Source organism: Canis aureus, chromosome 18 (assembly GCF_053574225.1).
Source record: "Canis aureus isolate CA01 chromosome 18, VMU_Caureus_v.1.0, whole genome shotgun sequence".
Taxonomy (NCBI): Eukaryota; Metazoa; Chordata; class Mammalia; order Carnivora; family Canidae; genus Canis; species Canis aureus.
The window spans coordinates 20156902-20184351 of record NC_135628.1 but is presented as its reverse complement, the minus strand read 5'-3'; the positions used below and the strand labels follow the sequence as shown (position 1 = coordinate 20184351).

Sequence of the window (27450 nt, the reverse complement as noted above, 5' to 3'; positions counted from 1 at the left end):
ATATGTATGCTTTGTTTATCCCACTTAGTAGTGTGATAATCATTATTTTTCTTAAAAAATGTTGACTATGAAGGGCTGCTATAAGCCTCATGGGATGTCAAGTAATGTAAAGTAAGTATCCTTTTCTAAAGTCTAAAAAATTCTTAATTCTGAAATTCATCTGGCCTAAAGGATTTATGTGTGGATCCACATTCTTTATGACTCTAAGACACTGCTATACATACAATAGACAAAATAATAAAAAAAAATCAGGGGCACCTGGGTGGCTCAGTCGGTTAAGTGGCTACCTTTATCTCAGATCATGATCTCAGAGTCCTAGGATCAAGCCCTGCATCAGGCTCCCTGCTTAGCAAGGAGTCTGCTTCTCCTTCTCCCTCTCCTTCTGTGCTCTCTCTTCTTTTCCCTCAAATAAAATCTAAAAAAAAAAAAAAAAAAAAATCAAATACTGAAAGGACATATATTTATTTGTGAGAAACATCGTATGAAAATTCAAGGGATCATTGCAAAATGGATTAAAGCAAGTTAAAGTTTCTAAACAAATACCTTCTTGGGGGGAAACTAAGGTCTGAAAATTCAAAATATTATAAAAAATAACAAAATAAAAATACCTGCACAAAAAGTGTTTTGCAATTATGGCTTTATTAAGCATATAGTTTTTCTGATTTCATTAAAATAAAAAATTTCATTAAATCATTCTGATTTGTTACATGTAAATAAATAATGTGGTTAAAACATACAGAGTGATACCTCTGAAAAATTGTGCTTTTAAAGTTCACTACTACATTCACATTTTTAAAAAAGATTTTATTTATTTATTAATTAGAGACAGAGGCAGAGGGAGAAGCAGGCTCCATGCAGGGAGCCCGACATGGGACTCGATCCTGGGTCTCCAGGACCAGGCCCTAGGCTGAAGGCGGCACTAAACGGCTGAGCCACTAGGGTTGCTCTACATTCACATTTCTAAAAGAACACAGATATTTCTGCTACTGGAAGACTTGCTATTAGTAAACACTAGTGATTACTGATATTATCATACCATTTTCATCAACTGTCAAATATGGAGGTTGATACTGAATGACCCATAAAGTTCTTCCGAAATTCTACCAAGTATGCTATACAGAACAGAACCAAGTTCAAAAGAATTTCAATATATAGGGAACAAATGAGCAAACACTGAGAACCTATATTACCAAAGGGATTGTAGTCTTAACTATGTGGAAGTGAAAATGAAAGAGTGAGAAGATTTTGTATGTTCTGTACTGAGCACGTTTAATGTGGTCTAATTGCCTTTCCTCTACTGGAGATATTGAAGATTTTTATCAGGGTCTTGATAAACATAGGAATGTGATGCTTTAGAACAGAATACACTTACTTCCGTGGAGTTAGGATGCAAACTGAATGCCTACTCTAGGAAGGCAAGACCCGTCACAGCCCAAAGTGATCTTGGAAAACATAACTGGACAGAGACTACAGGACAAAATTCACACACACACACACACACACACACACGAGAGAACACAGATAATAAAAGTAGGTGACCACTCATAGAAGTGCAGGCAGAAAGAGGCCACCGCGGGAGCAAGAGGAAATAGAATCATAGAGCTTTGGAACCCAGACGCTCCTGGAACCCAGGTCTTCCAGGGACCAAAATCTCACAGCCCTAACCACGAGGTCGCTCCTTTACTTCTTTTCTGATCTATAAAATAAGTGGCTTCTCTTAGATTTTTCAGATCCAGGTAATGACATGGTAATAGTTCCCATGCCTCTAGACTGCCCTTTCTGCCTAACTGGTAAGGTACCTAACTTTTCGGTTCAAGTAAAAAAAAAAATTTTTTTTAAAGATTTTATTTATTCATTCATGAGAGACACAGAGAGACAGAGAGGCAGAGACACAGGAGGAGGGAGAGGCAGGCTCCATGCAGGGAGCCCGATGTGGGACTCGATCCTGGGACTCCAGGATCACGCCCTGGGCTGAAGGCAGGCGCTAAACCGCTGAGCCACCCAGGGATCCCTCGGTTCAAGTAAAAATTTAAAAAAAAAAGAAAAAAGAAAAATGCAAACCCAAATGGACCCTGTTTGACTAGGCTTGTGAATCATTACTGCGAGGCCCCAAGAAGAGGTCAAAGGCAGGCCCGGGCTTGCTTGGCTCTGTCCGCGGGACCCAGGAAAGGTCGCAGAGGCGGAGGCGGTGTTTCAGTGGATGGCCCCGCCCCCTCCGCCCCGCCCCCTCCGCGCGGTGGCTGGGGCGGCGGCGGCGGCGGCGGAAGGGGAGGTCCCTCAGCCGGAAGTGACGCCACGCCGGCTTCTTGGCCCTGAGGGGAGGTGGGGCTGGTCGGTGGAGGGAGGTTGTGGTGGCGGAAGAGGTTCAGCGGCTGATGGCGGCACGGGCTCGGAAGCTTCTGTAACGCTCCCTCCGTTCCGGAGCCCCTCGCAAGGTAAGCGGCTTCTCCGGCCGGCTCCAGCGCCTTTAGTGGGGCGGTCCCCAGCTGGAGCTCTTTGCGGGGGCTCGTGATACGCTCCTCAGCCCTTAGAGTCTAGGGGCCTGGCCAGTGTCGGGAGTGCTCTCCTGGTGACGATGCAGCCAGATGACGATGCTTTCCTTTCCGAGGACAAACTTTTGCTCCTGGACTACGATTGTGACGGTGGGGTGTGTGTGTGGCAACTTCTGGTAACAGCGGGTCTGGGAAAAACGACGGGTGGCCGCCCCACACGGCCGGGAGGCCCCGGGATAGGCCTTCGCCGTTTGGGGGGAGCCGTGGGGGACGTGGGGGCGCTGGGGCAGGGGGCGAGTGACGCGGGGGACCCCCTGAGGAGGAACGTGTGTTGCCCGAGGCCCCGTTCTAGGGTGTGTTTTGAGGGCAGTTTGTGTGTGGGCTGCCGGGGTGGGCTAGCTCGGGAAAGCAGGTCAAGTCCGAGTCGGCCCGGGTGGGGTGAAACCCAGGTGTTTTGGTTTGTGTCGCTGGCGGAGCGAGGGGCGGAGACTCGGCTGCGCCGGCGACGTTTGATGGGCGGGGGGGCGGGGTTAGCTGTGGCGGCCCGACCGCGTACTTTACCTGGGCGGCGGGTCTGGTAAACGTTTCTCTCGGTCTGTTTATGGACGGCTCCTCTGCTCAGTGTTCCGAGGAATCTTAAAAGTCCTCTGAGGAGAGTCACGTCTTCCTTTGCTTAAGCAACTTTTCTTGATTTCACAACAACTCTCCCTCCCCCCACCCCCCGCCCGGCGCCCTGCGAGTCCGCAGGCTGCGGGCTAGTCCGAACCTACGCTCTTCGCCTGGGGCGGTCTTTGAGGTGGGTGGGGGCGGGGTCGTGTGTGACTGTTGGTACGCGTGTTGTTAACCTTTTCTGTGATAGTTCTGTTTGAAAAACACGATGGCATTCGGCTTTCTACGTGTGTTAGGTTTTAGGCTCCACCGTTTGGTCACGCATTGCTGTTACGCTGTAATAGAAGGATTTAGATGGGAAGGTTTGCTTATTTATTTATTTAATTAATTTATTTTCATTTATTTATTTGAGAGAGAGCGAGCGAGCGAGCGAGCGCAGGAGCCGAGGGAGAAGCGGACTCCTCGCTGAGCAGGGAGCCCGACCTGAGGCTGGATTCCAGGACTCTGGGATCATGACCTCGAGCTGAGGCAGACGCTTAACGGACTGAGCCATTTAGGCACCCCCGAAAAGTTTACTTTTTTTTTTTTCAACTCTGCTTTACCCTCAGCGTAAGATTTCTACAGCCTGAGCACGGATGGAGCACTAACTATAGTTTTGGTGCTGAGTTCCAAAGCATATGAAAAGATTATTTGAGTAACATGTTAATAGGAAAGTGGGCTAATTGCCCCTCAAAGTGCAGTTCAGGTATAGAGAAGGGTTTGAGGCTAGGCCTTTGTTTCGTTCTTACTTAGAATAGGCTTGATTTCTGGAAGAATTACTTGATTACGTTTGAAATGGCTTATTACATCTTTAATTTTAATTTTTTTTTTTTGCTGCTGCTTCAAAGGACATCCTATCATAGTTTTTCTCATCACATTTTTTAAAAAATTTTTTTATTTTTTTTATTTTTTAAGATTTTTGTTTATTCATGAGAGACAGAGAGAGAGAGAGAGGCAGAGACACAGGCAGAGGGAGAAGCAGGCTCCGTGCAGGGAGCCGGATGTGGGACTCCATCCTAGGACTCCAGGATCACCCCCTAGCCAAAGGCAAACGCTCAGCTGCTGAGCCACCCAGGCGTCCCTCATCATCACATTCTTAAGTTGCATACCATTTATGGCTTCATTCAGCCTTTTGATGTTAACTATGAAACATCCTAAGGATTGATACTCGTGTACTTCTTTGGGAGAGTATTTTGGGGGATACCATGTGTGAAATTTATTGGATTTTATTCGGTTGGAATTTGGATATTACCATGAGTAAAATTTTGGCTGTATGCTCTGCTGGCTTTTTAAAGTTTATTATGGCCCAGATAAACCCTTACAAAAAGATAAAAACTCCCTCTTTATATGGGCCAATATTGGGATGCCTGGGTGGCTCAGCGGTTGAGTGTCTGCCTTTGGCTCAGGGCATGATCCCAGAGTCCCAGGATGGAGTCCCACATCAAGCTTCCGGCATGGAGCCTGCTTCTCTCTCTGCCTATGTCTCTCTGTCTCTCATGAATAAATAAATAAAATCTTAAGAAAAAATATGGGCCGTTATTATAGCTTTTAGAAACTACTTTTTAAAACAATCTGTAGAGGAAATAAGAGTAGTATGAATAAAACCTGGGCAGAATGAAGTGGCACTCCATTGTGAAGAATTCTAGAGATTGGGAACACCTGGGTGGCTTAGCGGTTCAGCTTCTAAATCTTAAAAAAAAAAAAAAAAAAAAGAGTTCTAGAGATACAGATGTTGGTAAGAGTGCAAATTAAGTGTTGGGTTTGTTTCTGCATCCCAGAAAGATTGCAGATAACATTTTTTTTGCTCTAGAATGTAAAACAGTTTTTTCTTCAGATATTTGTGTGATGGGACTGAAGTTTAAACATAATTTTAAAAGTTCATGTATTTTTAACTGAAGATTTTAAAAACTTTTTGCTGTTTGCCATCCACTACATATAATGTGTTCCTATTGCAGTAGGTCTTACATGGAGTTTTTATTACTAATTTTTACTCATATACACAAAGGGAGAACAAACAGTAAAAGGAACTACCATTTTACTAATCTTGTTTTATTACCTTTCCCAGTATATTTTTTTTCTTGGAGTTTTTTTTTTTTTTTTTTTTAAGATTTTATTTATTCATGAGAGACACACAGAGAGAGGCAGGGACATAGGCAGAGGCAGAAGCAGGCTCCATGCAGGGAGCCATGTGCGACCTGATCCCGGAACTCTGGGATCATGCCCTGAGCCAAAGGCAGATACTCAACTGCTGAGCCACCCAGGCGTCCCCACCCCCCCCTTTTTTTTTTTAAGATTTTATTTATTTATTCATAAAAGACACGGAGAGAGAAAGAGAGGCAGAGACACAGGCAGAGGGAGAAGCAGGCTCCACACAGGGAGCCCGGTGTGGGACCAGATCCCGGGTCTCCAGGATCATGCCCTGGGCCGAAGGCAGGTGCCAAACCGCCGAGCCATCCCGGCTGCCCTCCCCTTGGAATTTTTCAAGCAAATCCTGGACATCAGGATATTTAATTTACCTTTAGTGTATTTAACTTGATAAGTACTTTGAAAAAAAAATACAATCACCAGTCATATCACACAGAACAAAATTAGTATGTATATTTTCTAGTTTAGTTGACTAAGGGCTAGTCCAGTAAATGACTATCAGAAGCCACTGGAAAAATACTACCACAAAAGCTAGATTTGTTTTGGGCTTGAAAAAGTTCCAGGAGGAAGAATTAAACATAACATTAAAGTGCTTCGACCCCTCTCTTTCTTTTAGCTACTTAATTAAGTGCCCACTGGCGCATAGTATTTATCTTTTCCTTAGATATTGATGAATCCCCCCAAATATCAAAATTGGAATTTAGATCAAAGACTTTATAAAGTTTACAGTATAGCACATACTAAGGAACTCTAGACATTTTGTACCTTTGGGGAATATGGTAGAAAACATGGAAGAGGGCACTTGCAGACATTTATATATATATATATATATATATATATATATATATATATATATATGCATTTCAGACTTTGTTTCTCAGCTAATGTATTTGGTTCTTTAATTCTTGAGTGGATTTTTTTTTAAGATTTTATTTATTTATTCATGAGAGACACAGGGGGAGAGAGAGAGAGGCAGAGACACAGGCAGAGGGAGAAGCAGGCTCCATGCAGGGAGCCTGACGTGGGATTCGATCCGGGGTCTCCAGGATCATGCCCTGAGCTGAAGGCAGTGCTAAACTGCTGAGCCACCCGGGCTGCCCTTGAGTGGAAAATTTTTGTTTAGCCTTTGGCTTGCATCTTAATGTACCTGTGTTTCTGGAGATGTACGTTAAGAGAATGGGAAGCAAAATTTGGTATAGTACAGCAGCTTCTACTTCCCTTTGTGTGTAAAGGGGCTATGTTTCCTCTTCAGCTAAGGTGCAGTGTCTTTTCTCAGGATGTTAGTGAAGCTACACTTCCCAAGCATTACCACAAGGTGATGCAGTGACTGCACATTACTTCCCCACTGGGCTGTGTGTGTGTGTGTGTGTGTGCGCGTGTGCGCATGAGCATGGATATTGTATAAATCTGTCTGAATCATCTTGATAAATTGACATTCTCAATAAATTTTAGCATTTTTATAAGCTTGCCCTCTTTATCTGCATACGTATAAAACAGGAATTATATGGGAAATTTTATTTTACTATTTAAAATGGGTTGATTCATGTGGTAATTGCATTCAGATTACATTATCCCTTGTTACTTTTTATGAGTAGAAGATAATATTGGAATTTAATTTTTAAAAAAATTTTTTAAACCTTGAGAATGGAATGACTTGTGAAACAATTCTATAGTTGCACTGAAATTTTTAGATTGGAGTGTTGGGGAGAGATAATAAGGTTAATAGAATGGTCACAAATTATTTTACTCTTAAGATTTATAATCATGGGGATCCCTGGGTGGCGCAGTGGTTTGGCGCCTGCCTTTGGCCCAGGGCGTGATCCTGGAGACCCGGGATCGAATCCCACGTCAGGCTCCCGGTGCATGGAGCCTGCTTCTCCCTCTGCCTATGTCTCTGCCTCTCTCTCTCTCTGTGACTATCATAAATAAATAAATAAAAATTAAAAAAAAAAGATTTATAATCATGAATATATTTAAAGTCTGATGTTAGAGTCTTCTATTAAAAACTTGAATGGGGGAAGGTTTAAAATGAAATTTCATGTCAATATGTTGATTTAAAATGAAGATGAGTTTATACATACTGATAAAAAATCCATTAAAAGTCTTCACACATAGTCCCTCATGAGTAAAGACTATTAACTTTATTTTAAGTCCTTTTTGATGCATTTGTTATTAACTCTTGTATTTTTTAGTCCTTTTTGATGCATTTGTAAGTGTATATACACACATACACATAAATAAATACATATACATAAATACATAAATACATAGTAGGAAGTATACCTTCCTACTTTCTACTTTTTCAGTGAAGCGAAAGTGTAAGATTGGATTATAGATTTTTAAAACAGTGTAGTTGAGGTTAAACAAAAGTTTAAACTTCACTGACTTGTTTTATAACAATTACAGCTTTGTTGATTTAGTTTACTTTAGGAAATATGTTAAGTCTTAAGGGCAGCCCCGGTGGCGTGGCACAGCGGTTTAGCACCGCCTGCAGCTCAGGGTGTGATCCTGGAGACCTGCATGGAGCCTGCCTCTCCCTCTGCCTGTCTCTGCCTCTCTCTCTCTGTGTCTCTCGTGAATAAATAAATAAATCTTAAAAAAAAAAAAAAGGAAATATGTTAAGTCTTAAGAAAAAGTTTCATTCTTAAATTACTTTTAGCAAAAAACATTGGCAACTCAGTCTAAGCTAACCTTATTTTTTCCTTACTAAATGTTTTCCTCAGAGAATCCTAAATACTTATTTTCTCCCTAGAAATATATTACTGATTCATTCATTTGTCTCAGTTTTGGTAGTTGGATCTGCTAGAAGTTGGTTTCATTGATTTTTAGCTATTGTTTCTCTTAACTAGTATAACCATTGACTTGAAAAGCGATTATCATTAGTGATTTTATTAGCATCATGACATCCCCCTGAGCCCAAATTAGCTCAGACAATTCAAAGAAAGTAATAAAACTCTTCATTTATTTTAGACAGCGTTCCCAGTGTTTGTATGTAAGTGCTATCTTTTCGTTTTATTGATGGCTTTGGCATAATAGTGATAGTCAAATCCTTCTGTAAAATAGGGCTGCTGGTAATAAGCCATGGACAGGAGGATTGCTACTGGATGCACTCTCCTTGCATTGGAATCCTGGCAAAGCTCAGGTTGTGGAGAGGCTAACTGACAACTAGACTGGTACTCTACCATGGTGGCTCCCAGGCTCACCATTGATAGTCTCTTTATGAGATGTCTAATATACTGTTCCAGTAAAGCAGTACTTTAACAGAAGCAGAGAAGATACAAGAAGAAAAGTGGATATTTTCTGAAGTATTTATCTTGAAATTTTGAAAATTTGCCTTAGTGTTTCAAACAGGTCAGCAAAAGAAACGTATAAGCATGTTGTCTTCAATCTTAACAATTAAGATTTTAATAGTTAAAATATGAATAGAGACTAACTGCTGTGCTTGCCCTATAGAGACTTTATTGATTTATAAAGTAAATTAGATTCATTTGGTTAGCAAAAAGCTTGCCCAGGTTTTCCTGTCACATTATGGGGATTTTTATGATGATACAGGAGCAAGTACTATAGGGACATTGTCATAGTTTCTTATATGTAGTATACAATCAATAATTGTACTGAGTCTGTGATTCTGTATAGATTTTTTGAGTAAATCCTCAGTTGTATCCTTTTTCTCAAAAGTAGAGCACAAAATATGGGAAACATTTATGTCTTGCAGATGTAGTTTTATTTCTTTTTTTTTTTTTAATTTTTTTTTAATTTTTATTTATTTATGATAGTCACAGAGAGAGAGAGAGAGAGAGGCAGAGACACAGGCAGAGGGAGAAGCAGGCTCCATGCACCGAGAGCCCGACGTGGGACTCGATCCCGGGTCTCCAGGATCGCGCCCTGGGCCAAAGGCAGGCGCCAAACCGCTGCGCCACCCAGGGATCCCCTGTAGTTTTATTTCTTAAAAAGATTTTGTTTATTCATGAGGGACACAGGCAGGGACATAGGCAGAGGGAGAAGCAGGCTCCATGCAGGGAGCCTGATGTGGGACTTGACTCAGGTACTCTGGGATTACACCCTGAGCCAAAGGCAGATGCATCCAACCACTTAGCCACCCAGGCATTCCATCAGTTTGTATTTTTATATATTCAATCATGTTTTTTTTTAATTATTTATTTATTAGAGATAGACACACACAAACAGGCAGAGGGAGAAGCAGGCTCCATGCAGGGAGCCTGGCGTTGGTCTTAATCCCAGATCTCCAGGATCGCGCCCTGGGCGGAAGGCAGTGCAAAACCGCTAAGCTACCGGGTCTGCCCTCAATCATGTTTTTAAGGAGGAATTCCAAGTGTGTGTCTTCTCAATAATTATGGCATGCAGATGCTCTTGTAATTTGCATTTAGTTTTGTGTATTTTCTGAAGGTATAAACTTTGTGTTAGTTGGTATCATTCAACTTGTATGATTTGCTTGTTTCAGATTCACAATGACATCCTTTCAAGAAGTCCCCTTGCAGACTTCCAACTTTGCCCATGTCATCTTTCAAAATGTGGCCAAGAGTTATCTTCCTAATGCACACCTGGAATGTCATTACACCTTAACTCCATATATCCATCCACATCCAAAAGATTGGGTTGGTATATTCAAGGTAAGAACAGTTTGTTGCATGTTTCTTCCATGTAGGTATAGGTACTCTATTTTCTTTTTAAGCAGGTTGATAAGTAGCTTGTATTAGCCTTGTCTTCACTCTGCGATAAGGGTCTTTTTACATTTGTAAACTTAAATGCTTTATAAACATGAAACACCTAATAGTGCAGGGTGGTATACGATACTGGGAACTAAAGTTCACCAGTTTTGCCCGTCTCTCTGATCAAAAGGTCTGTGAAACACTTTTTGGAACCTTTCTTTCCCTTCCATTTTTTCCATTCCTTATTTGAAAAAAGGTCTTTTCCTTTGAGTTGCTTTATCATTTACTATCTCTTCAGTCATTTATAATTAATTTTATACAACTCTACAGCCGTGTTATTTTTCTATTCTACGTTGATTAATTATTGCTCATGTCATTTTATGCTTTTTTTTTTTTTTTTCTAAATTTTATTTATTCATGAGGCAGAAACACAGGCAGAGGAAGAAGCAGGCTTCATGCAGGGAGCCCGACATGGGACTTGATCCTGGGTCTCCAGGATCAGGCCCAGGGCTGACGACAGTGCTAAACTGCTGAGCCACCCGGGCTGCCCCATTTTATTAAGAGTATTCTGTTTTTACATGACTAAATAGTAAACTCTCTGATGACAGGAATCCCAGTTCTTACCTTTTGCTAGTCATTTTGTATAGTAGTTGCTTGAGAATTACTTTGAGGTGATCTTTATGGTGGTGCTTCTCTGTGCTAGAAATTTACTGGCAATTTCAACTCTTAAGAATGTAGTGGATAACTAAAACGTGAGGTGAGTCCTTAGGGTGCCTGGCTGGCTCAGCTGGAAGAACATGTGACTCTCGATCTTGGGTTTGTGAGTTTGAGCCCCACATTGGGTGTAGAGATTACTTAAATAAAATTAAAAAGTGTCCTTTCAACAATCAAAATGTCGTAAATGTCCAAATAATAAAACTTTTCTCCTCAGTTCCTCTAGATTCTCCCTCAGAATGAGTTTTAGATATGATTTTAAGGGTCTTGAAATTTTGATTGCATGGTGTGTATAAGTTACAGCAAAGTAGAAAGAAAGAACAGCTGCCAGAATGAAACACAGGTATCTAGAAGTGAAAGTCAGCCTTTTAGAGTGAGGAGGGCCGAAAAACTATTGGACAAAGAAAGTTTTGGCATCTAATGACGTTTCATTTCTTTTTTGAATCCCTTCCTTGATTTTGATGATAGAGGAATCATTTACTATTTTTTAATCTATTTATTGTTTGAGTCAAATTCCAAAATGGGGATACATTCATTGTAAGCATTTTTATGAAGTTAGTACTGGTTTGATTTTATGTGAAGTATGGGTTATCAAGTTAAAGAAGCTGAGTGAAAATTGGTGTTTTGTATAGGAATTGGTCAGACAAAAGTAGAGCAAGGAAATAAGATTGAGGGAAAGGAGGGGCATTTCTGGCAGGAAAATGGTATAAGCAGAGCCACAGAGTTGAGAATGTTATTGAGACAAGTTAGTTTGACTAGAAAATGACCTTCATTTAGGAAAGTAGAGGGAGGTAATGTTGGAATTAAGCTTCAGACTATCTATGGAGACCTTTAGTTATAGGCTAAAATTAAAATGTAGGTTTCTATTTTGGGCAATGGGATGTCTTTGCATATGTAGGTATGTAGGCTGATGTATGATAAATTGCATTTCAAGATGAATCTTTACCTTTTTCCTTTGAAGTTTTTTTTTCCCCTCAATTTTTAGTTAATGGCCTATTGCCTAAGCCAAAAGCTAATTACTTTCCTTTCAAATCTATTCAAACACCATTTCTTTACATTTTATTGCATATGTATTTTTGTATCTGTGATATCAGTGCTCTAGTTTTATGCCCTTTCCAAAATTATTGCACTTGTTTTCCCTGTTTTCATTCTTGTCCCCCTACCTTATCTGTTCTTCAAAGTACTGTATATAAACTATATTATAAAATGAAAATCTGAACATATCTTCTTTTTGTTTCAAACTCTTAGTTTTTCATTATCTGTAGAATAACGCCAAGACCAAATAATTTTACCAGTGTGCCATATAAGGCTTCCTTTTTTTTTTTTTTAAGATTTTATTTATTTGGGAGCTTGTGAGCATGAGCTGGGGGAGAGGCAGAGGGAGAAACAAAAACGGACTCCCCATGCTGAGTAGGGAGCCTAAAGTGGGGCTTGATCACAGGATCCTGGGATTATGATCTGAGCTGCAGACAGACGCTTAACTGAGCTACCCAGGTTCCCCATATAAAGCTTCTGTATATGTAACTTCATTTTTTTTTGGTCATAGCCTGCTTATTATTATTTTTTCAAAGATTTTATTTATTCATGAGAGACTGAGAGAGAGAGAGAGAGAGACAGAGACACAAGCAGAGGGAGAAGCAGGTTCCATGCAGGGAGCCCGACATGGGACTTGATCCCGGGAATTGCCTTATTTTTTACTTTGGTAATGCCAAACTCTTATCTCACGTGCACTTCAAGTGCTGTAACTTTTCTCTAAGAAATAATACTTACATAAATGAATACAGTGGTATGGAATGCGCTTGGATTATAGAATTGCCTGGATAATACTTTTAAACTTGATAGGAATTTCAGGTATGTGGTAAAAATTTCAGAATACGTGCGGGAAGTCTCAAGAAAATAAATCATGTTTAATAGAGTGGAATTGCCATGCTTATTGCATTGCACGTTTTAAAACATTTAGGTGTACTGCAAATTGCCCTCTAGGATGATTTTGATGGATACAATATTTTAGGGAAGCAAGAGAAAGTGCAGGATGGTAGCTATAAGGGGGAAGGAATGAAGGGAAAGTGTGTGTGGTATGTTTGTGAAAATGTTAAAGGAATTTGACTTGTTTGGGACAGATCATCAGTTTTAGAAGATGAATGGAAAAGCTTGGTTTGGATATTTGGCTGAGGAATGAAGTACAGCAGAGAGTAATTTTAGAAGTGAGTCTTTATCTTGGAGAGTTGAGTAAGATAAATTTAAATTGAAATTAGAAGAGAATGGAGACAGAAAATGTTTTAGACTATCCTAATTTTCTAGGTGAGATAACGCCTAAAGTAGAAAAGGGAGTCAGTTGTGGATTATAATCCATAAGTAGAATCATTGTGAATTTGTCACAATTAGTTGAATGAATTTGGACTGGAACTCACTCATGGCTTTATTATATTCAGTAAGGAGAAATAAGATCATGTGTTAAGAGTTGAGGAGGGCTTGAGTATGCCGATTTGGTTTTGCTATTGTGGAAGAATGTCATAGGGAATTAGAGATTTCTGAGAATTGGTTTTAGGTTGAGCAGAAAGGTTGAGCACCCAGAATTGTGAGTGAAGAAGTGTGGTATATATTTTTCTAGATTTAAAAATCCATAGGCTAATTTTATAGTATTTTATAGGTTTTGTGTTTATCCATATATAACCAGCAAATCTCTTCTCTCTTCTCTTCTCTTCTCTTCTCTTCTCTTCTCTTCTCTTCTCTTCTCTTCTCTTCTCTTCTCTTCTCTTCTCTTCTAAGGAGAGATCACAAGCACAGGAGAGAAGGAGAAACAGATTCCTTGCTAAGCAGGGAGCCCAATGCTGGACTTGATCCCAGGATCCTGGAACCATGAACTGAGCTGCAGGCAAACACTTAACTGAATGAGCCACCCAGGCACCCCTAGAACCAGCAAATTTATTTTCAGTGCCTTTCCTACTTCCAGGTCTTAGGTCTCTCTCCTTTTGCCCCTCCCCCCCAAATCAGTCCCCTCTGGAACTCTGGTTTTCTCTTTACAAGTGTTCTTTGTGTGCTCATCCTAATGTTTCTTTCTGTCAAGGTGTCTGCAGAATTTATTAATATTTTAGTTTTATGAGGTAATCTTGATATCCTTCTTTTCTTTCATTCCTTCTCAGAATTTCCTGTATGATCAATATTTCTCATCCAACATGTTTTTCTAAAATGTTAATCTTATTTAAAGGGAACATTGGGGCATTTGGGTGGTTCAGTCTGTTAAGAGTTCAACTTTGATTTTGACTCAGGTTGTAATCTCAGGTTTGTGAGATGGGAGCCCCATGTGAGTCTGCACTGGGTGTAGAGTCTGCTTGAGATTCTCCCACTCCCCCTCCTCCCTCTAAAAAAAAAGGGGGGGGGTGGAACACATTGGTGGTTTTTTCTTTATTTCAGTCATTTCCTTTTTTGCTCGTTTTGCTATTGCATTAGTAACAGAAGAATGATCCCCAGTACTATTGTGATTTCCCAAATTAAACAATTTAATAATTGTTGACTTTGGTTTCTTCTTTAATATACGTATACTTTTTTTTTTTTTTTTTTTTAGATTTTATTTATTCATGAGAAACACAGAGAGAGAGAGAGAGGCAGAGGGAGAAACAGGCTCCATGCAGGGAGCCCGATGCGGGACTCGATGCGGGGTCTCCAGGATCATGCCCTGGGCTGAAGGCAGGTGTGCAACCGCTGAGCCATCCAGGCATCCCAGATATACTCTCTTAATTGGGTTCAAATATAACAGTCATAGGTAATTTTGACTGTTCCATTGTACTAAGTGTTGTCATTTCTCCCTGCCATTTTTCATTGTTTTAAAATTGTTATTCCAAATTTAATAATTTTCTTTCAATTTGCTGCCAGTACCCTAAAAGGAAGATTCCTTGTATATTAAGGGATGGATATCTGTTTGAATTCTGAAATCTGAATTCCAGTCAAGTTCTAACCAGGTGATTGGGAAAATAGAGAAATAGCTGTGACTTGGATACTGTGTTGTTGACTTTTTAAATTGTTTATTATTCTTACCAAATCTTCCTATGTAATTTTCAGATATCTACTCTTTCTTCCATTATGACTTGCTCCACTGTGTGTGTGTGTGTGTATATATATATATTTATTTTTATTTTCATTTTTATTTATTTATGATAGTCACAGAGAGAGAGGCAGAGACATAGGCAGAGGGAGAAGCAGGCCCCATGCACCGGGAGACCAATGTGGTATTCGATCCCGGGTCTCCAGGAACGCTCCCTGGGCCAAAGGCAGGCGCCAAACCGCTGCGCCACCCAGGGATCCCCTATTTTTTTTTTTAAGGTTTTATTTATTTATTCATGAGAGAGACAGAGAGGCAGAGTCACAGGCAGAGGGAGAAGCAGGCTCCTCACAGGGAGCCCGACGTGGGACTTGATCCCTGAACTGGGATCATGCCCTGAGCCAAAGGCAGATGCTCAACCACTGAGCCACCCAGGCATCCCGATCTACTATATATATATATTTTTTTTCCCGATTTATATTTTTATGTGATAGTTTAGCCATACTTTTCTTAAAGGATCCAGTACTTTGTATCTTCCCAAATTGAGAGGCTTTTACATTTATTTTAAAGATTTATTTGAGGGGGAGGTTTGGAGGGGCAGAGGGAGAGCATCTGAAGCAGATTCCCAGTTAAGTGCAGAGTCCATATAGGGCTTGATCCCACGACCCATGAGATCATGACCTGAGCTGAAACCAAGAGTTGGATACCCAGGTTTCCAACTGGTGACTGAGCCACCCAGGTACCCCTACATTTATTTTTTTTATGTATGTCTGACATATCCCTTCCATAGTGACTTAGATCCATTGTTCAAGATCCATTGTTCAAGATCCATTGTTCAGTGTTTCTTAAGGAATTTAAAGCATAGTTTTATTTATTTATTTATTTATTTATTTATTTATTTATTTATTTTTATTTATTTATTTATTTATTTTTAATTTATTTATGATAGTCACACAGAGAGAGAGAGAGAGGCAGAGACACAGGCAGAGGGAGAAGCAGGCTCCATGCATCGGGAGCCCGACGTGGAATTCGATCCCAGATCTCCAGGATCGCGCCCTGGGCCAAAGGCAGGCGCCAAACCGCTGCGCCACCCAGGGATCCCAGTTTTATTTATTTTTTTAAAGATTTTACTTATTTGTTGAGAGACACAGAGGCAGAGACATAGGCAGAGGGAGAAGCACGTTCCCTGCGAGCAGCCCTGTGGGACTCAATTTCAGGACTCCAGCCAGAATCACGACCTGAGCCAAAGGCAGATGTTCAACCACTGAGCCACCCAGGTGCCCCTTAAAGCATAATTTTATATTTTACACTTAGATTGGGCTTCATCTTGCCCCTCAGTGTGCTCAGCGTGAGATACCTGTGACATCTCATAGCACTGTCAACCACTTTGAGAAGATTGCTCAGACTTGGCAATGAAGGAAAGGCATACTTTGTAGTTTGCCATTGTAGGCAACTGATAAGCTCTGAGCTGTTGTGATTCACTTAGAGAAAACACAGCAAGGACCAAATCATTTAACATCTCTTTCTTTCACTCTTTTTTAAAAGATTTTATTTGAGAAAGAGTGAGAGCACATGCAGGGGAGCAGCAGGGAGCCTAAGGCAAGGTTGTATCCCATGACCCTGGGATCATGACCTGAGCCACCCGGGCACCCCTCAACATTTCTCTTTTCTTAGACGTATTTTTCTTGTATTTCTCCATTTTGTTTGAGTGTGATACATAAATATAGAGCTTCCCCTATTTACTGTTTCTGTCTTTTGTCAACTGCAGTTGTTTTAAGAATTATGTAGTCTGACGCAGCGTTGGAAGGAAAGTGGTAGAATTTCAGAAGGTAGGAAATTATATATCTTGCTAATAGAGGAGTAAGTAGTGTCCTGGTGGTGAAGAGCTTAAACTTTAGGTTCAGATCTTGACTCTCTCATTTCCTAGCCTTTTACTAATTTCTTAATTTGTAAGATGATAATATTTATTTATTTTATTTTTTTATTTTATTTATTTATTTATTTATTTATTTATTTATTTATTTATTTATTTTTTAGATGATAATATTTATACAAAACAAACATTCAGTAAATCTATATTAACTGCTATTCCCAGTACCACTTGAGTCAGATATCTGTAATTGTGATGTTTGCGGTTTTATATGTCAGCCGTCAAAAATAAATGGCACACTTAGCCCTTCTCTTGACTACTTAGTCCAGAGAGAGCCTATTCACTTAGGGAGATTTTTTTTTTTAAGTGATGTAGCAAAAAAAAAAAAAAAAACGATGTAGCTCTAGATAGTACATTTTTCAATGTATGTTTTTTAAAATTTTTAATTTTTAAAAGAATTGAGAGAGCTAGTGCTCGAGTGGTGGGAAGGGGCAGAGGGAGGAGGAGAGGGAGAAGCAGACTCCCGGCTGAGCAGGGAGGTCAATGCTGGGCTTGATCCCAGGACCCTGGGATCATGACCTGAGCCAAAGGCAGATGCTTAATTGACTCAGCCTCCCTGGTACCTCTGGATAGTTACCTCTTTCAATATCAGTATATATTCAGGCACAAAGAATACAAGCTATGATTTGTACCAGTTGCATATGTTGGGGGAAAGACTTCAGATGGACTTTTTTTCAGGAGATGGTGAAGCATTGGTGGGATCTGAAATGAGGGAGAGAACATCATAGAATCAAGATCACTATTCCTAATAGGCTGCATGTCCTTGGGTGTTAATGGTAACATTTAATGAATACTAATGTGCTTCAGCACTGCTGATTTCTTTATAGCGATTATCATATTTATTACACAGCCCTTTGAGATTGTTATCTCCATTTTAAGGAGGAAGGAACAGAAATAACTTCTGAAGTCATATAGCTAGTAAGTGATCTTTTCTGGCGGTCTGACCTTACTTCCTATGCTCTTAATCACTATAATATACTGTGCTTGCAAAAACTGTTTATGGAGTGCTTACTGTGGGTCAGGCACTCTGCTGGGTATTGCTTTTATGTTCATCATCTAATTTAATCCTTTTAACAATTCTGAGAGAAAAAAATAACAGCCTTAAGTGAGGTAGATTGCATCATGGGTTCCTCAAGCTTCTCATCTATAAAGAGATGAATAGTGTCTTTCATATGTTTTCAGATGGTTTTAGCTGACCAACAGAAAGAAAGAAAAATTCTGTGATTTGACCTAGCAGGAAGTCGTGCACAAGTATTCCTGAAGCAGATTTTCAAGAAGCATTATTTACCCTTCATGCACTGATATTCTCTAATTCTATAATTAAAAAATAAGTGAGGGTGAGAACCACAAAATTGATATTGCCACTTCCTTTTTTTTTTTTTTTTTTTTAAGACTTTATTTATTCATGAGAGTGCACCAGAGAGAAAGAGACAGAGACACAGGCAGGGGGAGAAGTCGGCCCCATGCAGGGAGCCCAATGAACACAATCCCGGGTCTCCAGGATCACACCCTGGGCCGAAGGTGGTGCTAAACCTTTGAGCCACTCCGCCTGCCCCGATATTACTACTTCCTATTGGGTTGTGACCTACAGTTTGAAAGCACTCCTTTAGAGAATAAAGATTGCCAATATTCTTTTAGTTTCAACGTTCTGTAATCTGATCCTAGGCTTATTAGAGTTGTAGAATGTATGTATAATCTAAACCTGTGGATGATGCATAATTTTCTTCTACATCTTTCTTATCTGCAAATGGATATCTAGTACAGGCATACCTTGGAGATATTACAGGTTGGGTTCCAGACCACCACAGTGAAGTGAGCATGATTTTTTTGGTTACCCAGTGCATATAAAGTTCACACTTATTGTAATCTATTAAGTGTGTAATAGCAGTATGCTTATAAAAACCAGTGTATATTCCATTTATTTATTTATTTATTTATTTATTTATTTATTTATTTATGATAGGCACACAGTGAGAGAGAGAGAGGCAGAGACACAGGCAGAGGGAGAAGCAGGCTCCATGCACCGGGAGCCCGATGTGGGATTCGATCCCGGGTCTCCAGGATCGCGCCCTGGGCCAAAGGCAGGCGCCAAACCGCTGCGCCACCCAGGGATCCCCAGTGTATATTCCTTAATTAAAAAATACTTTATTAAAAACAAAAAAATACTTTATTGCTAAAAAATGCTAACCATCATCTGAGCTTTCAGCAATTTATAATCTTTTTAGTGGTCATGCCTTGATGGTTGATAGCTGCTGACTGGTCAGGGTGCTGGTTGCTGAAAGTTGAGTTGGTTGTGGCATTTTCTTAAAATAAGACCACAAAATGACTGTCTGGTTGGCTCAGTCAGTGGAGCATGTGACTTTTGATTTCAGGGTTATGAGTTTGAGCCTCACATTGGGGTAGAGTTTACTTAAAAAGAAAAAAGCGAGAAATAGGACAATAATGAAGTTTGTCATATCCATTGACTCTTTCATGAATGATTTTTCCATAACATTTTACACACAGAACTTTTTTCAAAATTGGAGTTAGTCCTCTCATACCCTGCTGCTGTTTTGTAAATGAAGTTTCTATAATATTTCAAATCTTTTGTTGTCATTTCAAGAATTTTCATAGCATTTTCACCAGGGGTAGATTCCATCTCAAGGAATCTTTGCTCATCCATAAGAAGCAACTTTTCATGTGCTTAATTTTTTATCGTGAGACTGCAACAATTCAGTTACAGCTTCAGGCTTCACTTCTAATTCTAGTTCTCTTGCTGTTTCTACCACCTCTGGAGTTCCTTCCCTCCACCGAAGTCTTGAACCCCTTCAAGTCATCCATGAAGTCTGGAATCAGCTTCTTACAACTTCTGTTGATGATGTTTTGATCTATTCCCATGAATTGTGAATGTTCTTAATGGCATCTAGAATGGTGATTCTTTCCAGATGGTTTTTAGCTTTGGCTAGAGCCATCTGAGGAATCACTGCCTATGGCAGCTATAGCCTTACAAAATGTATTTCTTAAATAGTAAGACTTGCGGGTCGTAATTACTCTTGATCTGTGGGCTGCAGAATGGATATTGTGTTAGCAGGCATGAAAACAGCATTAAAGTTGTATCTCTCCATCAGCGGTCTTGAGTAAACAGCTGCTTTGTGAATGAGCAGTAGGATTTTGAAAGGAATCTTTTTTTCTGAGTGGTAGATCTCAACAGTGGGCTTAAAATATTTAGTAAACTATGTTGTAGACAGATGTGCCGTCATACAGGCTTTGTTCCATTTATAGAGCACAGTCAGAGTAGATTTAGCATAATTCTTAAGGGACCTGGGATTTTTGAGATGGTAAATGAGCTTTGGCTTCAACTTAAAATTGCCAGCTGCATTGGCCCTTTAGCGAGAGTCAGCCTGTCCTTTTAAGCCAGGCATTGACTTTTCCCTCTAGTTATGAAGTCTTAGATGGCTTCTTCTTCCAATATAAGGCTGTTTTATCTACATTGAAAATCTATTGTTTCTAGTGTAGCCACCTTCATTTATTATCTAGATCTTCTTGGTAACTTGCTACCACAGCTTTTACATTAATACTTGCTGTTTCGCTTTGCACTTTTATATTATGGACATGCTTTTTTGTATAAATCTCACAAACCAACCTTTGCTAGCTTCAAACTTTTCTGCAGCTTCTTCACTTTTCTCAGGCTTAATAGAATTGAAGATAGGTTAGGGCCTTTCCTGGATTAGGCTTTGGCTTGAGAGAGGGTTGTGACTGATTTGATCTCTTCAGACCACTAAGACTTTATTCATATCAGCAATAAGACTGTTTTGCTTTTTATCATTCATGTGTTCATTGGAGTAGCACTTTTATTTCCTTCAAGAACCTTTCCTTTGCATTTTTAATTTGGCTGTTGGGTGCAAGACACTTAGCTTTCAGCTTTTCTTGGCTTTTGATATCCCTTCCTCATTAAGCTTAATCATTCATTTCTAGCTTTTAAGATTTTAAGATTGAGAGGTTACATTAAAACTCTAGATTTTAAGAGTGAGAGGTATGACTTTTCCTTTGGGAAGACTTTGAGGCCTAATTTCAATTTTGTTGGGTGTCAGAGAATAGGGAGGCCTGAGGAGAAAGATAAGGTAATGGCCAGTTGGTGGAGCAAAGCATATATATTAAGTTCATCATCTTATATGGGTGTGGTTTTGTGAACCTCCAAAACAATTATAATAATAGTAACATCCAAGATCACTGGTTATAGATCACCATAGCAATTATAATAATATTGAAAAAGTTTGAAATATTCAGAGAATTACCAAAATGTGATAGAGTTGTGAGGTGAGCAAATGCTGTTGGGAACATGGTTCTGATAGACTTGATTCTAGGTTATCCCAAACCTTCATTTTGTAAAACAAAATGAAACAAAATCAGTATCTGTGAAGCACAGTAAAACGAATTTTGTGTGTACCTGTTTTAAACATCTCTAATGTTCAGTATTTAACACAGTATAGTCCATCTAGAAAATACAGGCTGAATCTGTATGTATAGTAAGTTGAAAATTTTTTTTTTTTGAGGAAACCAGCAGTGGGGAGGGGCAGTGGGAGAGAGGGCGAGAAGCAGACTCCCCGCTGAGTAGGGAGCCCAACGTGGGGCTCAATCCCAGGACCAGGAGATCATGACCTGAGCCAAAGGCAGATGCTTAACTGACTGAGCCACGCAGGTGCTCCAAGTTGAAAATGTTTTAGATATAGGTGGAGCATAGGTTTTCTATTTGTATATATAAATATCTTGGTAACAAAGGACTTTTTACAAAATATCAATTGGCTGCAGGTAAGAATTGGTATGGGAGATTAGTGAAGGTTAGTTACCACATTTAAGGTGGAGAGGAAAATCTAAATACACTGAATTTTGAGACTAAAATAGTAAGTTTTAGAAACTTACGTTTAGTGAGGGGGCACTTGGGTGGCTCAGTTAAGTGTCCAACTCTTGATCTCAGCTTAGGACTGGGTCATGAGTTTGAGCCATGCTTAAAAAAGAAAAAAAAACCCTTATGCTTAGTGAAATCAGATTTTAAGGGAAATTTAAGAAATATAAGTTGTTATTTGATCATGTACATACTAAGATTTTCCTTCAGAAATTGGGTATCAGATTGTATTTTTAATACATAATAGAAATTCTACTGTTCAATTCATAGATTTTTATAACATTAGGTTATAGCTTAATAAAAATAATAAAAATTTGACATGCTTGTTAAGATATGCAATGATTTGTAAACATAGTAACACATGTTTTAACTTTAGGATGCAGTAAAAAAATACGCTATAAGATTCTAAATATTAAAATACTTAGAATCTCTGTGTTTTTGGTATCTTCCTTTAGGTTGGATGGAGTACTGCTCGTGATTATTACACATTTTTATGGTCTCCTATGCCTGAACATTACGTAGAAGGATCAACAGTTAATTGTGTATTAGCTTTTCAAGGTGAGAGAACTGAAAACAACTTGATGAAATTTGATGTTTTCTTGCCATTAAAAATGTTGCTCTCCATCGTGATGGTCTACTTAGGCATGTCCAACATACCAAAGTTGAATTAATTCGTATGTTTGTTTAGCAGAAGTCACAAGAATGTAAATATGTAGTGTACGATACATATTTTTTGTGGACATTAAAAGGCTTTTTGCTTTTCTTTTTTTTTTTTTTTTTTTAATTTTTATTTATTTATGATAGTCACAGAGAGAGAGAGAGAGAGAGGCAGAGACACAGGCAGAGGGAGAAGCAGGCTCCATGCACCGGGAGCCCGACGTGGGATTCGATCCTGGGTCTCCAGGATCGCGCCCTGGGCCAAAGGCAGGCGCCAAACCGCTGCGCCACCCAGGGATCCCGGCTTTTTGCTTTTCATTGAAAAGTTAGTTTCATTCCAGATCCTTACTGTGGATTATTATTTTTTTTTCAAATGAGAAAACTGTTACTGATATTAGAATAATGTAACAAATTAGAGTGAGAAAAATAATTCAGTATGAAAACCACAATGATTATTGAATTTATAGAGCAGTTGCATGTATTTATTTATTTATTTATTTATTTATATTTTATTTATGAGAGGGGGGGAGGGGCAGAGACACAGGCAGAGGGAGAAGCAGGCTCCATGCAGGGAGCCTGACGTGGGATTTGATCCAGGGTCTCTGGGATCACGTCCTGGGCTGAAGGCAGGTACTCAACCACTGAGCCACCCAGGGATCCTGAGCAATTGCTTTTAAAATAGGTGTAAGTCAGTAAATATAAAATTTGTTCTTAGCTTGGCATGATATACAAAGTTAAAAAAAAAAATGCTTTATATCTATCACAGAATTTGCTTCAGAGTGATCTTTCTATTATAATTGCACTGATTTTGGATTGTATTAAAGGAAATTCTTAGCCTTGTTTATTCTGTGGATTCTTTTTGGTCTGTTGAAGCCAGTGAATGCTATCTGAGTATGATATTGTAATGCACATAAAATGCAGAAAACTGCAGAGGAAGCAGTAATACTCTATTGAATAGTTTATTTATTTATTTTTAAAAGATTTATTTATTTATGGTAGACAGAGAGAGAGGCAGAGACACAGGAGGAGGGAGAAGCAGGCTCCATGCCGGGAGCCCGACGTGGGACTCGATCCCGGGACTCCAGGATCGCGCCCTGCGCCAAAGGCAGGCGCTCAACCACTGAGCCACCCAGGGATCCCCCTATTGAATAGTTTAATAGTTTGTTCGTTTGTATATTAAAAGAAGTTTTGTTAATTGTGAATAAAGCTATAAACATTCATTCACAGGTTTTTGTATGCATATAGAGTTTCCACTCATTTGGGTAAATACCAATGAGTATAATTGCTGGATGGTATGGTATGTTTAGGGTTTTTTTTTTTTTTTAAAGATTTTACTTATTTATTCATGAGAGACATAGAGGGAGAAGCAGGCTTCATGCAGGGAGCCTGATGTGGGACTCAGTCCTGGGACTCCAGGATCATGCCCTGAGCCAAAGGCAGATGCTCAACTGCTGAGCCACCCAGGCGTCCTGGTATGTTTAGTTTTGTAAGAGACCACCAAACTGTTTTCCAAAGTGATAATACCATTTGGCATTCCCATCAGTTTTGAGTGAGAGTTCTTATTCCTCTGCATCTTTGCCAGCATTTGGTGTTGGCAGTGTTTTGGATTTTGGTGGTTTGTTTTTCCAAAAAACTTTATTCTGAGGTTTATATATGTTTGATGTGAAAATCAGTTGGCAATGTGACCACGTGGAACTAGCATATAAAAAAAATTCTATAATGTTCAGAGGATAAAATTTATACTGTAATATAGGCCAAGATTTAGGTCCTCATAATGTTCTATGGATTAAGAAATGATGTAAATTATATAGTTTATCTAAAAAAAAGGCTATGAGTTAAAAGATAATCAAATTCAAATGTATATATTTGAAATGATTTTGTTAAGATATTTTTTAAAAAAATATTTGAAAGAAAGTGTACAAACGTGTGCATGAACCAGGGGGTGGGAGAGAGGTGGAGGGACAAGCAGACTAGACTCCCTGTTGAGGAGAGCCCGACTTAGATCTCAGGACTTCAGGACCCTGAGATCATGACCTGAGCTGGAAGTCAGGATGCTTGACTGACAGATCCATCCAAGTGCTCCAGATATTTCTTTCTTAAAACTTGTGGGTTTATTTCCAATCATTTTTAATGTGATTAATTTTCTTAAATTAACTTACTGAATTTTTTATAGTGTTTTATAGTGTTTTATAGGCTTCACTAGTGATTTACCGAGAAGTTTAAAAGCAGTTAAAAAAAAGGGCGGGCAGCCTGGGGGGTGGCTCAGCGGTTTAGTGCTGTCTTCAGCCCGGGGAGTGATCCTGGAGACCCCCCGGGATCAAGTCCTGCATCGGGCTTCCTGCATGAAACCTGCTTCTCCCTCTGCCTGTGTCTCTGCCTCTCTCTCTGTGTGTCTCTCATGAATAAATAAAATCTTTATAAATAAAAAGCATCCAGTTTGTTTATACTTTAAGAATATTTTCCTGGCAGCTAAATATAAATGCAATAACTTTTCTAAGTTTTAAAAAATTCATGTTAGTTTTTACTTTGAAATTCAGAGATAAACACTTCTGCCTGCCTAGAACTCATTTGTTATATAAAGAGGTCAGGAGGCACCTGGATGGCTCAGTGGTTGAGCGCCTGTGTGCTTGGCTCAGGTTTTGATCCTGGAGTCCTGGGATCGAGTCCTGCATCAGGCTCACTGCAGGAAGCCTGCCTCTCTCTGCCTGTATCTCTGTGTCTCATGAATAAATAAAATCTTAAAAAAACAAAGAGTCTTGAAAAACTTAGTTATACAGTATTAGAGCTAGAAGAGATTATAAGCATAATCCAGAATTGCTTTGCTCATTTTGTTATGAGTCACGAGTCTTGAAATGCAAAACTCAGAGCAACTAACAAAAATACCTACATGTAATTCTCCTATATAGACCTTTGTAATTTGGTTGTTTTTCTATTTTATTTTCAATGCTATTACTCTGATGAGAGATTTTTCTAGATAGCTTTATTTTTTTTTAATTTTTTTAAAAAAATTATTTATTTATGATAGAGAGAGAGGCAGAGACACAGGCAGAGGGAGAAGCAGGCTCCATGCACTGGGAGCCCGATGTGGGACTCGATCCCAGGTCTCCAGGATCGCGCCCTGGGCCAAAGGCAGGCACTAAAGCGCTGCGCCACTCAGGGATCCCCTCTAGATAGCTTTAAATTGCAACTTTGAATAACTATGTCTTGTATCTCAAATGGAATTTGAACGATTTCTTAGTGGATTATTTTTTAAGATTTTATTTAAATTTATTCATGAGAGACACAGAGACATAGGCAGAAGGAGAAGCAGGCTTCCTGCATGGAACCTGATCCAGGACTTGATCCTGGGCTCCTGGGATGATGACCTGAACTGAAGGCAGATGCTCAACTGCTGAGCCACCCAGGTGTCCCTTTTTATTGGATTATTTTTGTGAGATTTATCAGACCTTGAATATCTAGTTTGTAGAATTTTTTTTTTTAATATTTATTTATTTATTTTTTATGATAGTCACAGAGAGAGAGAGAGAGAGGCAGAGACACAGGCAGAGGGAGAAGCAGGCTCCATGCACCGGGAGCCTGATGTGGGATTCGATCCCGGGTCTCCAGGATCACGCCCTGGGCCAAAGGCAGGCGCCAAACCGCTGCGCCACCCAGGGATCCCTAGTTTGTAGAATTTTTAATGTCATGATACCAGAGCCGATTAGTCAGAGCATATGTATTTTTTCTACTTATTTAAAAATAAGTCTAGTGGCCATTTATGAAGTTACACTCAGCCATGGCTTAATAAATTTAGTTGTACATGATAGGATGGGGTTTTAAAAACTTAAAAGTATGTTACCAAATCTACCCCATGTCATTTTTTTTTTAAGATTTTATTTATTAGAGAACACAAGCCTGGGGAGCAGCAGGCAGGCTCCCCACTGAGCGGGGATCCTGATGTGGGACTTGATCCCAGGACTCTGGGATCATGACCTGAGCCCACTGAGCCACCCAGGTGCCTTCCCCCTACTTTTTTTTAAAAGAACAGAAGGGGTAGGATGGCCACAGGGAGGGGGCAGTAAGGAGAGAGGGAGAGAGAACCCCAAGCCAACTCCATACCTACTGTAGGGCTTTTATCTCACCACCCTGAGATCAAGAATCATCAGATACTTAAATGACTAAGCCACCTAGGTGCCCCTGTGTTATTCTTATAAAACTTTATATTTTGAAATAATTTTGGATGTAAAGTTGCAAAAATAGTACACAGAATTTTTGTATACCCATTGCTCAGCTTTCCTTAATGTTAACATTTTACATAGTACATTATTTAAAAAACCAGCAATTTAACATTGGTACAATAGTAGTGACTAAAGTATAAACCTTAAAAAAAAAATAAAAATAAAAAATAAATAAATAAATAAAGTATAAACCTTAAAGGGGATCCCTGGGTGGCGCAGCGGTGTAGCGCCTGTCTTTGGCCCAGGCGCTATCCTGGAGACCCGGGATCGAATCCCATGTCGGGCTCCCGGTGCATGGAGCCTGCTTCTCCCTCTGCCTATGTCTCTGCCTCTCCCTCTCGCCACCGGGGCTGCCCACTCTCTCTCTCTCTCTCTCTCTCTCTCTCTCTGTGACTATCATAAATAAATAAAAATTAAAAAAAAAAAACCTTATTAAAATTTTATTGTTTCCAATGATTTTTTTTTTCCTCCCTGTTCCTGAATCCAATCCAAAATCCCATATGGCATTTAATTGTCTTTTTAAGTTTAATAATTTTTTTTAACTTCCTTCTAGGTTATTACCTTCCAAATGATGATGGAGAATTTTATCAGTTCTGCTATGTTACCCATAAGGGTGAGATTCGTGGAGCAAGTACACCTTTCCAGTTTCGAGCTGCTTCTCCGGTTGAAGAGTTACTTACTATGGAAGATGAAGGAAATTCTGACATGTTGGTGGTTACCACAAAAGCTGGCCTTCTTGAGGTTGGTACCAATAGTGAGCTAATGATTTATAGATAATTTAAGAACAGAGCTTATGTTGGCATTTAAAAAATTCAAGAAAATAACCCGAACATCAAGTGGTTTTTAACTAAGATGGTAAACTTAGAGTGTTTTAAATTTCTTCTTGTCAGGTTATTGATTTCACTGGCAGGGACTGTCCCTAGGGCCTGTCGGTATTTTGTGCATAGCAGATGTGTAGTAAATAGCTTTGAGTTAAATTTTCCTAATGTTACCTTACCCTAACTTTTCTTCTTTAGTGGTTGCCTAATCCATTGATTGTTTTTGTTTTTTTAAAGA

At 39.5% G+C, this 27450-nt stretch overlaps 1 protein-coding gene across 8 annotated transcripts in view; it reads left to right on the top strand.

Moving 5' to 3' along the window:
• Positions 1 to 2273: 2273 nt before the first annotated feature.
• TAX1BP1 (Tax1 binding protein 1) overlaps positions 2274 to 27450 on the top strand; it is a 93826-nt gene continuing 68649 nt past the window's right edge. For 7 of the 8 annotated variants that reach the window (XM_077856422.1, XM_077856423.1, XM_077856421.1 and 4 more), the window contains exons 1-4: positions 2274 to 2435; positions 9748 to 9916; positions 21976 to 22078; positions 26948 to 27135. In XM_077856422.1, the coding sequence (XP_077712548.1) occupies positions 9755 to 9916; positions 21976 to 22078; positions 26948 to 27135 (453 nt within the window). In that variant the 5' untranslated portion in view covers positions 2274 to 2435; positions 9748 to 9754. Of the gene's footprint in view, positions 2436 to 2746; positions 2846 to 9747; positions 9917 to 21975; positions 22079 to 26947; positions 27136 to 27450 lie in introns of those variants that run through there. The other variant, XM_077856418.1, reaches the window with a different exon arrangement.